The 13,202-nt window shown below is 46.8% G+C and overlaps 1 protein-coding gene across 1 annotated transcript in view; it reads right to left on the bottom strand.

Moving 5' to 3' along the window:
* The window catches only part of hmcn1 (hemicentin 1), a gene marked incomplete at its 5' end in the record, with an annotated part of 337,372 nt that overhangs the window by 146,898 nt on the left and 177,272 nt on the right, over positions 1–13,202 (bottom strand). Inside the window, 3 exons of the mRNA XM_084311219.1 lie at positions 520–714; positions 5,409–5,504; positions 6,403–6,654. Of these exons, the coding sequence (XP_084167345.1) occupies positions 520–714; positions 5,409–5,504; positions 6,403–6,654 (543 nt within the window). The remainder of the gene's footprint in view (positions 1–519; positions 715–5,408; positions 5,505–6,402; positions 6,655–13,202) is intronic.

The following is a 13,202-nucleotide window of genomic DNA, read 5'->3' as shown; positions in this document are numbered from 1 at the left end:
CTCAGGTCCTATCCCTGCATAGTACATTATCAGGTCCTATCCCTGCATAGTACATTCTCAGGTCCCGTCCCTGTATAGTACATTCTCAGGTCCCGTCCCTGCATAGTACATTCTCAGGTCCCGTCCCTGCATAGTACATTCTCAGGTCCCGTCCCTGCATAGTACATTCTCAGGTCCCGTCCCTTCATAGTACATTCTCAGGTCCTATCCCTACATAGTACATTCTCAGGTCCTATCCCTGCATAGTACATTCTCAGGTCCCGTCCCTGCATAGTACATTCTCAGGTCCCGTCCCTGCATAGTACATTCTCAGGTCCCGTCCCTGCATAGTACATTCTCAGGTCCCGTCCCTGCATAGTACATTCTCAGGTCCCGTCCCTGCATAGTACATTCTCAGGTCCTATCCCTGCATAGTACATTCTCAGGTCCTATCCCTGCATAGTACATTCTCAGGTCCTATCCCTGCATAGTACATTCTCAGATCCCATCCTTGCATAGTACATTATCAGGTTGACTCACCGTTGACTTTGAGCTGGTACTTCCTCTCTGTGGAGCCAGCGTCGTTGGCTGCGGTGCAAACGTATTCTCCGTTGTCCAGAGGAGACACGGCGGCCAGGATGAGCAGCGTGCCGTCCTCCAGGATGGAAACACCAGGTTCGTCACCCGTCAACTCCTGGCCGTTACGCAACCACCGGATCACCGGCTTGGGAAGGCCTGGAGGAGGAGGGGAGGAGGGAGGGAAGGAGGGGGGGATGGGTAAAGAAAAAGGATAAAGGAAGTCCAGAGAGGGTGAGAAGATTGGAGAGGAAGGAGGGAGATGGAAGGGAGGAGGCAGAGAGGAGAGGTAGGGGGAATAGGAGAGGAAGGAGGGAGAGAAGAGAGGGAGGAGAGGAGAGAGGAGAAGGAGGGGAGGAGATAGTGGAGGGATAGAGATTGGGGGAAAGAGAGAAGAGGTAGAGTGAGAGAGGGAAAGAGAGAGAGGAGTGAGGGATGGAGGAAGAAAGACAATAATGAGTGTGACGAGTACGATGTGAGATCACTATACTATGATACCGAAGAAGGAACATTAAGTTAACCCTTTCATGTGTATGATCTAGGGCTGTCAACGAATATTCTATATTCAAATGTTTGTAAAAAAAAACATACATTCGATTGTAAAAATTGATATTCAAATTGTGTGAATTGTGTTTTTTGTTTGTTTACATTAACTCATTCCCCGCCAACAACGAGTTTACTCGTTATTGGGCGCCATGCGTTGAACGGCAACAACAAGTAAACTCGTTATTTGATCGTTTTTTTCTTTTATTCAATTTTTTTATTATTCATTATTCATCCACTGACCCTGGTGTTGCCATAGGAAAGCAGGGCTCGAAATTGCGACCGAATTGGTCGCATATGAGACCGAAATTGTATCTGTGCGACCTCAAAATATAATTGGGAGCATTCGTGCGACTGTAAATAATTGTTCTGGTGCGACCCCCCCCCCCCCCCCTCTTGTTGATGCACACACACGCTGCACGCAGTGCCCTCGTTGCCCCTCCCCCTCACAGACCTGTCTTGTCACAGACCCGTCTCATTTGCACTGAAGATAGCAAGCGTGCAGCTCCTCTTTTAATCACTGAAGCATTAAACAATGGCCCAGTAAACTATTCACTTTAGTTTAATACATGAGGCGTTGTCTAACGTCATCTAGCTGGCTAGCTACTGATAGCTCATAACATCATTGAAATTCGTTTTTGCAGCTGTGGCTAAAGTTAGCTAGCTACCAGTGTACCATCCATCTGCGACGGACTTAATTAAACACTTCATAAAAATGGAGTAATGTTAACGTTATGTCGAGTTCATACTATACTACACGTATGAACTCGACATAACGTTAACGTTACTCCGTTTCCATGAAGTGTTTAATTAGCAGCAATCTGTTGTTGAAAATTTAACGCTAATGCTCCATGCATTGCATGGACAGGAAGCCGTCATGCGAGGACAGGAGGCCGTCATGAAATCGTTGTAGTCATATTGTAGTCTTTTAGTCTTATTAACTAAAAGATTTTAACCAAATAAAAAGCAGCAGCACTATTGCATAACTGAGTCATGTTTGCTATGTATTTCTTTCTTTAGGGGAGTAGGACATTTGTTTCACAGTTTTAGCATGATGTTTTATAGATGGCTAGGTTAAACACAGGTTTTTGTTTTTAAGAGGGGGGATTTGATTTGATTGAAGTTTATTTCAAATATGCAACACAACAAACAAACATCAAGTACAGATATAGCCTTAAGCCGTTCAAATAATAAATGTATAATTTTTTTTTTAAATAATAATAATCTAAAAGAACCTATAAGAGTATCGATAAAGTACTGAACCGTTAAGCAGTATCGATAAGAGTAGTAGTATCGACAAAATCCTAACGATACCCATCCCTAACTGTTATGGTTGTTTTTTTATCAATAAAAAAGAAAGAAATATTACATTATATATTGTTGGTGCTCCTTACATTTTGGTGGGTGCTCCTACATTTTTGCTGGTGCTCCCAACTTTTTGAAGTTGGGAGCACCAGTGCTACCAAGTAAAAAAAATTATTTCGAGCCCTGGAAGCGTGTAGCTTTATGCCAAGCAAGCAGTGCAAAAATTTACCGTAGTGGCATGCAGTAATGCGCCTTTCATTTTCCGCCGCCCAGCGCCCAGGTCGCGCGGAAATAGGCTGTCTATTGCCATTCTCTTTGACAAACTCTAACCTTAACCAGCTCCTTAACAACGCCTAAACTTAACCGTTCTAACCTTAACCAACTCCGAAACAATGCCTAACCTTAACCTTAACCTTAACCATGCCTAACCTTAACCATAGAAATTATATTGCCATTCTCTTTGACAAACTCTAACCTTAACCAGCTCCTTAACAGCGCCTAAACTTAACCGTTCTAACCTTAACCAACTCCGAAACAATGCCTAACCTTAACCTTAACCTTAACCATGCCTAACCTTAACCGGCGAAAGAATACACGTTAAAAAAAAATCACGTTAAAAAATATTTTCGATGGGATTCGAACTCGCCAGCAAACAAGCCATAGGATCCACAGCCATGTGTCCTTGCCAATTGAGCTATTGCTAGATACTGAATAAGGGGCGGTGACTTATATATATTGAGCTCCGCTCTCATGCGCATGCGCGGGCACCTCGCGCGAGCACGCCGGCGCACGCACGCACCTGAGCGAGCACGCCGCCGCCGGTGCACGCACGGTAGCATTTGTCTGAAAAGAAGGGCGCTTTACCGCACTAGCGTGCGGTGACGAATGCGGAAGCATTTTTGCACTGCTTGCTTGGCATTAACGTACAGGCGCCCTGGAAAGGATTCTGAGTCTGCCAAAGTGCAATACCGGCCGCATCCTGCTAGATGGCAGTGTCGCCCACCCTTTGAAACCTTATATCTCACCCTGTGTTACACATCCCTCCGGGCGCTAAATTTAGATGGAGGCAAGTAAATCACTTCATCCGACCACTTCGAAACGCATTTGGCACACTCTATCCATAAGTTGTGCCAAATTATGTCCGGGACCAGATGGACACCAATACTGGAAATCACAATCAGACAATTGGAATATTCTTTTTGGAATAGCCCCGATCAAAGGTAAGGACTATCTGACATCAATTTCAGCTTGATCCAACAATGTTTTCATATAGATCCAGCTGATCAGCGTGTGTAGTTTAAAAAACGAATGCCGTTACTGGCGATCAAAGCATCAGAAATTACCCCCCCCCCCCCCTTTCATGCATTCATGATGAAACATAATACCTATTATATACATTTGATATGGAAATAGTAGCGTGTCCAGGGATGAAACACCAATGCTTTTAGTAGAATTCACGTAGCGCCCTATAACTCAGCTTTCCAGGAATTAGCCCGGATCCCTCCGAAACTATACTTACCTATACATGAAAAAACATATGTATGAAAAAATGTATACATGAACGTATACATGAACGTATACATGAAACATTTTATTCTTTTTTGCATCTTGGACAGAAGATATTTACTGTCAAATGACCATAGTATTGTATCCATAGCTATAATATAAAATATAGATATAGCTCTACAAACAAGGTGACGCACCCCTATCTTTAAAGTGTGGCCTATTTAGAACAGAATGAGGAAAATCCATGCTCATTCTGCCGCAGACGCCGTAACACGTCTTTGATATCAATATTTCAAAAATCTGTGATCCTTTCTCCTCCGGGGACCTGAGATATACTGCTGAGCTCCACTCAACTGTCTAACGGTTCAAGAGCGCCATCGGCAGATCGGCCAACAGGAAGTGATGCGTCAAACAGGAAGTGCTCATCCATATTTCGTCCGGGCACTCGCGATCGTTAGCCGGACTCCATCTCGACACACTGGATAATCAATCGCTCGCCCTAACTCAATAAACAACGTTATTTGGACGTATATAGTATTATACAACCTGGAAATGGTTCATCTAGATCAACATCCCATAATCGAAAACTGTCTACTCCAAGCTGATCGTCCAAAGGCGCGAGGAAGATACGGTAAGATCCAGCGTTATTTTCCAACGTGTTCTTTACTAACTGCTCTGATGACCATATGACCCACACTAGATGAATGATATAACGTTGCCCACGGAATTATAAACGACCCCCCGCCCATCCGGTCAACATCAGATGATACGTAGTAACTTCTAGAAGTACCTCCAGTTGACATTTTTTATCTGGCACCGATCGCTACCAAACTGTATTTGATCATCAATATAATGCATTTGGGGCTATAAATCAAGTTCTGGAGAAAGCTGCAGAAAACGATAAAAACATACTTATACTTTAGACCATATTTTAGTATGAATATGTGAATGAAAAAGTATAACGTTGCTACACCCTGAACAATAGATACTTGATGTTGAATGGGCCATAATAATGTCAATTTAGCAATAGAATTTAAAAAGTTATAGCCCTGCAAAGAAGGGGAACTTCTCCATAGACAAATAGAGCTGGCTAGGGATGGTAAATTATGAATTTAACCATGGCGATCAAAGTGTTAAACAGGACTTCAAAGGACATAGTAACAACAACAACAATAACGACAATGGAAATAACAAACAATAAAACAAAACATAAAAATATAATTGTGTTACCACAGACAAATTATTATAATTTTTTTATAAATATGCCCAACAATAGATATTTGAATATAATCGAATATCATCCTTTTTTTAGAAGGAATATTCTAATGTAATTTTTGGCCAATTTTGGCCTAGTATGATCACATACGTGAGATAACTGAGAAGTGAACATTAACTAATGTTATGTTACAATGGCTAATCACCATTGAAAGCTGTAGAGATGAATCCCAAGATAGAATTCTGAGAAAAGCAGTCCAAAGTGTGTGAAAAGACATTATTACCTTTGGCAGGACAGGGGAAGGCAATGCGCTGATTGGCTACTCTCTCCTGTAGAGGACTGTTGAAGGGCGGCTCCAGCACCTCAACCACAGGGGGCACTGAACACACACACACACACACACACACACACACACACACACACACACACATGCACACACACACACACACACACACACACACACACACACACACACACACACACACACACACACACACACACACACACACACACACACACACACACACACACACACACACACACACATACACACACTTGAATAATATAATTTGTTTCTGGTCATATACAACTGTAATCAACTGTAGGGGAACAACACCCCAATTTAAGAATGCATACATGTTATTCCTATGGTCTAACACAGTCCAAACATATTAGTGAACATGAACAACTCTTTCCCAAATCCAAAAACTAGAGTGCTAAAACTCACATTTGTGATGTCATCAGGTATAAAGTCTGAAGCTGCGTCATAGACAATGAATACAGGTACACATACAGGTACATTTTCTTTTTCAGAACTGACAGAACACTACTATAGAATAACGCTCATTTGGGTATAAAAACTCAAACAAACGTTCTTTGGGTCCACAAAATCAGTCTCCCATTCATTGTCTGTGGAACAGCTCCAGACTTGATACATGATGACATCACAAGTGTCTTACTTCTCTGGTTTCTGGCTCAGGGAGAAAGTAGCTTGTGTTCACACATACTGATGACACGTCCCTAGCCTAGGCCATGGGAACAACGTGTTGGAGCTCTTTAAAGTGCTGCCAGTTAGATCAGCGTCAGAATCACATACTCGCCAAGCACGTTTAGGGATTTGGCTTGGTGCTCGCTCATACAAATGCACTCAATCGAGCCACATGTTTTCAGGAAGCTGATTGCAGACGTGAGAAACATAGTCCAAACTAATGTCCATAACATCATATTGCATTTGAATGCATTATAATGAAGTTACACACACACTAAGGGAAACCCACCTTGTACTAGCAGCTTAACCTGAGCCTGGTCTTCCCCAGCGATGTTGGATGCCGTGCAGGTGTAGGTCCCCTCGTCGTCCAGCCCCACACGGCTCAAAGCCAGGCTGCCGTCGGGGGACACAGGGTACCGCTGTCCACCCTTTGTCCAGGTCAGCGTCGGCTCGGGGACACCCCTTGCCATGCAAGCAAGCTCCACAGGGTGCCCGACCTGGACCTTCATCACCCTGGGGCCCGCTTGGATACTGGGAGGCACTGGGGGGACAGATGGAGAGAGGGGGGGGGGAGGGTTTCATGGTTCATTTTAGGACACACAGTGTCATAGATGCGAAGCAAACTGGTCTTCCACAAAGTGCATTGCCAATGAGCCACCACTAGGGGCAGATTGGCTAACCCTCAGTGATATAACTGACTGAATTACTGAATGAGTGAGTTGCCAGTCATAGAGGTGCTTCGCATCTAAAAAAAAAAATCTTTAGCTTTCAAACTAATATGTACAGGGACTTGTTGTTTCATACTAGCAGGATCTAGTATGCAGTTTGCAATACCAATGCATGAAAAAAAAAAACACATCGACTATAGGAGCAACTGATTAAGTTTAGTGCCAGTACATTACATTACATTTACATCATTTAGCTGACGCTTTTATGCAAGTTAAAGGTGTCGTTTTGTCAGAGAACAGTCAGACAGTCAGATAAGTGAATAACTTCGAAGGTATATTTTCATAGCTGAATAAACAAACTGTCCTCACAGGAAAATTGGATCCCTGGAATACTGTTTGAAGATAGAAAGCTACCTAGCTATACATCTTCTTAACAAACATATTCTAGGCTTATGTTTGGTTCACAGTGCCTACAAATTATTCTGTTTTAATTTATGATACAACACAAGATACAAAATAATTCCAAGAATGTATTTTGCAGCCTCCTCCACAATGGCGTAGTGCACCTTTAAGTTAATAAAATATTTGGCATGCTGCATGCATATCCTATGTGTACTTTCAAACAGGCACTGATAAGACGAACCAGTCATCAGGACCAAATAGATTTTTAATTTCCCCCTCTTCATCACACTAAAGGACAAATCTTTCCTTCTCTTGCTTTTCACTCAATGATAGTGTTTAAACAAGAATGATAATTCACTGTAGTTATGTAGCTGGCAGTGTTTTTCCTCTCTGGGCACAAAACCAGATATATGCACAACATACTCCTATAATAACAATCTGCCATTCAGATTTCAGTCGGTTAATTGCAGAGTTCTAGCTCTTTTTTTTCTCTTTCTTTTAAACACTTTTTCTGACGAGTAGTCATCTACACCCCCAGTTCTCAAACCGTTCCATGTCAAGGACACCCACATTTATATGTCATATGCCAGGGACCCCATTTGAAATAATTTTGTCTCAAGAGAGTCCAGAATTCCATAACTGTCTATAATGTACAATGTATAATGTAATGTAGGTGGATTTTAGCCCTATATAGTACAGTTGTTAATAATATTGTCAAATGGGAAGTTGTTACACGTGAGTTTTCAGAGACATGCTAACGGAACCCATTGACTATCATTGATAACAAATGCTAACAATGCCAGTGCTACATTTGGAAGGATTTAAATGACTCCCAGTTTTTGACAAATCAGGGGCTTTTCTCACAAAGTGAACTGTTCCTTTAAGTTATTATTATGAGCTGTCATTCATAATACGATGTGCATGCAAAGGCAGCCAGTGACTAACGCTGAGTGTGCTGTACCCAGACAGAGGGTATTCAACCCTATAACCTCTAATAGCAATGTTGTGAAGGGCCAGATTAAAACGGAGAATCTACCTTTATTGTTTTATGTACATTGTATATTATTTATATATACACGGAATATCCCTTTACCTGCGTTCAAACCATAGTAATATTCACTTTCCTTATGAATAAAGCCCCCCTGACGGCGGCGCCAGGCAGTCTCGCACTCAGACAGGTGCAATGGGCGAGTTTGGGGCAAGTCAGGACATGCCCTTGGCAGTGTATTGATTCAGGACCAAGCGGTTAGGTTTGGGACTAGAAAACCACTTAAGTATATATGCTGGCGCAGGTGCGCACAGCAGCAGTTCGTCTAAGCAAGCAGTGTGATACGTTCAGTGTGATTCTAATGGAGTGAGAAGCAGTGCGTCTAACAGAGCGTTGAGAACATGTGCGAATAGAATAGTAAAGTGTCAGAGTTTAATGCAGTAACGTCAAGATTGCAGAACCATTACTGGTTGGATTATATTAAATATTACACTGATACCCTCCGGCTCGAAGGACCAATTGTAACTGAGGGGTTACAAAACCCTGACTGTATTAAAGATTGTGATAGATTAAACCACTGCTAGTTATGTACTTTGATGTACTGTCTGGCCAGTAATTAAAGTACATAACTAGCAGTGGTTTAATCTATCACAATCTTTAATACAGTCAGGGTTTTGTAACCCCTCAGTTACAATTGGTCCTTCGAGCCAGAGGGTATCAGTGTAATATTTAATATAATATTAATATTGACATGGCCAGCGGTGGACACTCTCCAAACGGCTCCCCCAAGCTAGAACGCCCGCAGCGCAAACGTCAGCCACCTCCATATCTAGAGGACTTCGCTTTTGTTTGACCCCCTAGCTTAACTAAACGGACGTTAAATATGGATAAAACGGATAGTTTAAGCATGCCCACTCCTATCGACTTGGCGGCCCTGCCAGTAGAGACCCCAGAGAGTTCAAGCAAAACTGACTTAGCTCACGGGGGGACCAAGCGGGACATGACGTGACTATACCTCCAGACAGCGTCACCGGGATAGACCCCGGAGCGCTCCAGGATAAAGAAAGCGCTCCAGGGATAGACCCCGGTGCACAACCAACCCAAGAGCGCGTACCCGAGACAGCCCTCGGCGCGCAACCACGAGAAGAGTACCGCGCTCAAGAGATGGACCTCGGAGCGCGCCAGGAGAACAGGTCTCCACCAAGCCCTGTCAACGCCCGATCACCTCCATCGGTGTCATCCCCCAGCGAGGCTGACCAGAGACTGGCGCAAGCCTTGATCGCCACGCTGACAGCTTCAACCGAAAGAGACCGACTCCAGGGTGAGCACGACCGTCTCCAAGCACAAGCCCTTAGTGAGCGCGAACACTCTGCAGTGGAGCGAGAACGCATCCGACTAGAAGAGAGTCGCCTCCAGGCCGACACAGCGATGACCATCAGACTGGAAGAGAGGCGCCTCCAGGCTGAAGAAACCATTCAGCGAGACCGTACCAATGCGCAACGCGATGCACAGCGCGACGGCGCCAATGCACAGCGCGAGGCGGAACGAGACCACGCCAATGCACAGCGCGACGCCGCCAATGCACAGCGCGAAGCGGAGCGGGACCGCCTGCAGGCGCAGATGATAGAACAATTGATCCAGAGGGCTACCCCCCACTCCTCCACACGGAGCTCCCGGAGATCATCACGACACGGGTCGAGGGCACCTTCCCCTCCCCGACACATCTACACGGGACCCAGCCAGCAGGAAGAACCTGCCTACGTCGCCGAGCCCCCTCCGCAACCAGTCTACACGGGACCCAGCCAGCAGGAAGAACCTGCCTACGTCGCCGAGCCCCCTCCCCGACCGGTCTATACGGGACCCAGCCAACGGGAAGATCCCGCCTACGTCGCCGAGAAACTAACTAGAAGACTCCAGGACCTAGCGGAGGAAGAGGAGGGATATCAAGCCCACCAGCACGAACCCAGCTTGGACCAGGAGGCCCAGTACAGCCCCGACCCCAGCCCCGAGCCACTGCGTTACGAACCCCCGACCCAAACCAAGGTTGAGTTTAATACACAGTCAGCACCGAGGAGCAGCACCTGGGGGCCCGGCCTCTGGTACCCACCCAGCACTAACCCACGACCCCACGTACGGGGAGACTCGCCCAGGAGGCCTCTCCCCCTACGCTCATCGGTGTCCCAGCCATCCATGGCATCTTACCTTGGCGCACCGACGTTCCCAGACTTTACGCGCGAGGACAGAGCACAGTACACGGAATTACGCATGTGTTTGGAGACTATGATGTCCGATGTCCACAACGAGTCGTACAAATATGCCATCCTCCTCAAGCATCTCAAGGTGCCCAGAGCGCATAACATAGTGCTGGCATATTCCAACTCAAGCACCCCATACTCCGCGGCTCTGGTGGCCCTCGACCAGCGCTATGGACGCATATGGGATTACGTGATCCAAGAAATACGAGATATCGACCGCCTCCCCCCAGCCAAAGACAATAGAGCACTAGATGACCTCTCTATCAAGGTACAATCCCTCGTGGGGATGCTGGGGTCACAAAAGGAGAAGGGGAGACATGAACTGTATGCAAATTCTAACGTGGAGCGGATACTGGAGAAGCTCCCTCCAGCCCGTCAAGAGCGTTTTCGGCGGCAGAGAGACCACAGTGACCCCAACGGCCCAGAACCATCCCTCCTAGACCTAGCTGATTTCCTCGCCAGGGAAGTTAGCAGTCTACGATTGGACACATTCGTGTGGAGTGGCTCTGACCCTAGAGATGGACCGAGAAGGTTCAACGACAACCGCCGGGCCGTGACAGTTATGCACCAAGCCGAGGTTGAGCCACGGCAGACGAGCCACAACACCCACGTCAAGGAGAAGTGGAAGGCTGTCTGTCAGTACTGTGAAAATGAACATTGGCTGTCTCAATGTGACACCTTCAAGAGGCTGACCGCTGACGAGGTGAGTCAGTGGATCAAAGCGAACCGCCGCCGAGTTACAACTCCCCCGCCAGAGAGGAATGGGAGATCGTCTGTACTTACTGCGACGGCGGACACTGGCTGGCACAGTGCGACGAATACAAGACACTGAATCCCGTCCAAATTGATCAGTGGCGTGAGGCGGACCAGGCGGGCGCCGCTCACCGCGCATCACTGTGCGGGGCCCACCAGCGAAGATTAGCCAAACAAGGCAACCGACCAACAGGAGTGCTCCACATAGACCCCAAGCATAGCGGGACCCCCCGAGTGCTCATCAAAGTGGTCAGAGTGCTCCTAAGCTACGAGGACAAGGTCATGGACACTTACGCCGTCCTAGATGATGGGTCTGAAAAGACTCTCCTCCTCGCTTCCGCCGCAGCCCAGTTGGGCCTGCGGGGTACCAAAGAAACAATGACAATCCGTACTATTCAGCGAGACCTGAAAACCATAAAGGGCAAGAACGTCTCATTCACGATAGCAGCGGTCGGGCAGCCCGCGAAGCGGTACAGCATTGCTAAGGCATTTACAGGCCATGACATAGGCCTGTCAAGCTACAACTACCCCATCCCACAGCTGATGGCGAAGTACGTGCACCTACGTCAACTACCTATACCGCTCATCGACGGCGCCACACCGACCCTGCTCATAGGCTCCGACCACGCGGACCTCCTTGTCCCAATCGAGGCGGCCCACATCGGACCTAAAGGATGCCCAGTCGCGGTTCAGACCCGACTGGGGTGGACGCTCCAGGGTCCCCTCTACGGACTTGACAGTCAACCCACGTCTACACGCTGCCTGCACACAAAGGTGAGCGACACCGGCCACTCTCTCGTACAGCCCGTTGAGAGGCTATTGACATTAGACGAGAAGCCTGTGAGAGAACCGTGGGCTCAAGAAGAGGGAGTTCCGAACTCCACCCCCCTCAGCTGCGCTCCAAGCGACGTAGCTGACCTCGAACCCAGCACCCCAAACGACTTCTTGATGGGGCGGCCGGAACCGGCCCCTCCTCAGACGGGGTACAGACCGAACAAGAGGAACAGACGGAGGATGTGGAGACACAGCCAAGCACAGATCAACCAGTCTCAGGCCCGCTTCCTCCTAAGCTCCCTACCATCCCTTCCAGCCCGTCAGAAGCGGGTCAAGGACAGGGACAACTTAAAAGTGGACACAGTCGTTATGATCATAGACCAGTCACTACCCTGAGCTATGTGGCCGGCCGGCCGCGTAAGCAAAGTGATCACTGGTGCCGACGGGAAGGTCAGAGCGGCAGAAGTTATTGTCCAAGGGCGGACTTACACCCGACCCGTGGCGAGGCTGATAGAGTTGCCAGAGCTCCCTGACTCCCCTGATGACGATCATGACCCACTGACTTTGTAGATTGCCCTACTCCTCACAACAGATATTGAGCAGTTAACTGGACTATTAATCTGTCTCCCTTAACTAATTAGGTGCGGACTAATTAGGAGGCGGCTGTTGTGAAGGGTCAGATTAAAACGGAGAATCTACCTTTATTGTTTTATGTACATTGTATATTATTTATATATACACGGAATATCCCTTTACCTGCGTTCAAACCATAGTAATATTCACTTTCCTTATGAATAAAGCCCCCCTGACGGCGGCGCCAGGCAGTCTCGCACTCAGACAGGTGCAATGGGCGAGTTTGGGGCAAGTCAGGACATGCCCTTGGCAGTGTATTGATTCAGGACCAAGCGGTTAGGTTTGGGACTAGAAAACCACTTAAGTATATATGCTGGCGCAGGTGCGCACAGCAGCAGTTCGTCTAAGCAAGCAGTGTGATAAGTTCAGTGTGATTCTAATGGAGTGAGAAGCAGTGCGTCTAACAGAGCGTTGAGAACATGTGCGAATAGAATAGTAAAGTGTCAGAGTTTAATGCAGTAACGTCAAGATTGCAGAACCATTACTGGTTGGATTATATTGATTTGGAACGTGTTACCCGGAGAAGAGCATCATTGATTTCCACTATCGTTTGGGATTCAACCTTGTGAGGATTACAACTCGGGCTGGCCTCGTGGACGGAGGCTGGCTAGCTGTC

The sequence above is a fragment of the Notolepis coatsorum genome (assembly GCF_963971535.1).
Source record: "Notolepis coatsorum genome assembly, chromosome: 3".
NCBI lineage: Eukaryota > Metazoa > Chordata > Actinopteri > Aulopiformes > Paralepididae > Notolepis > Notolepis coatsorum.
This window is presented reverse-complemented; position numbering and strand designations above follow the sequence as displayed.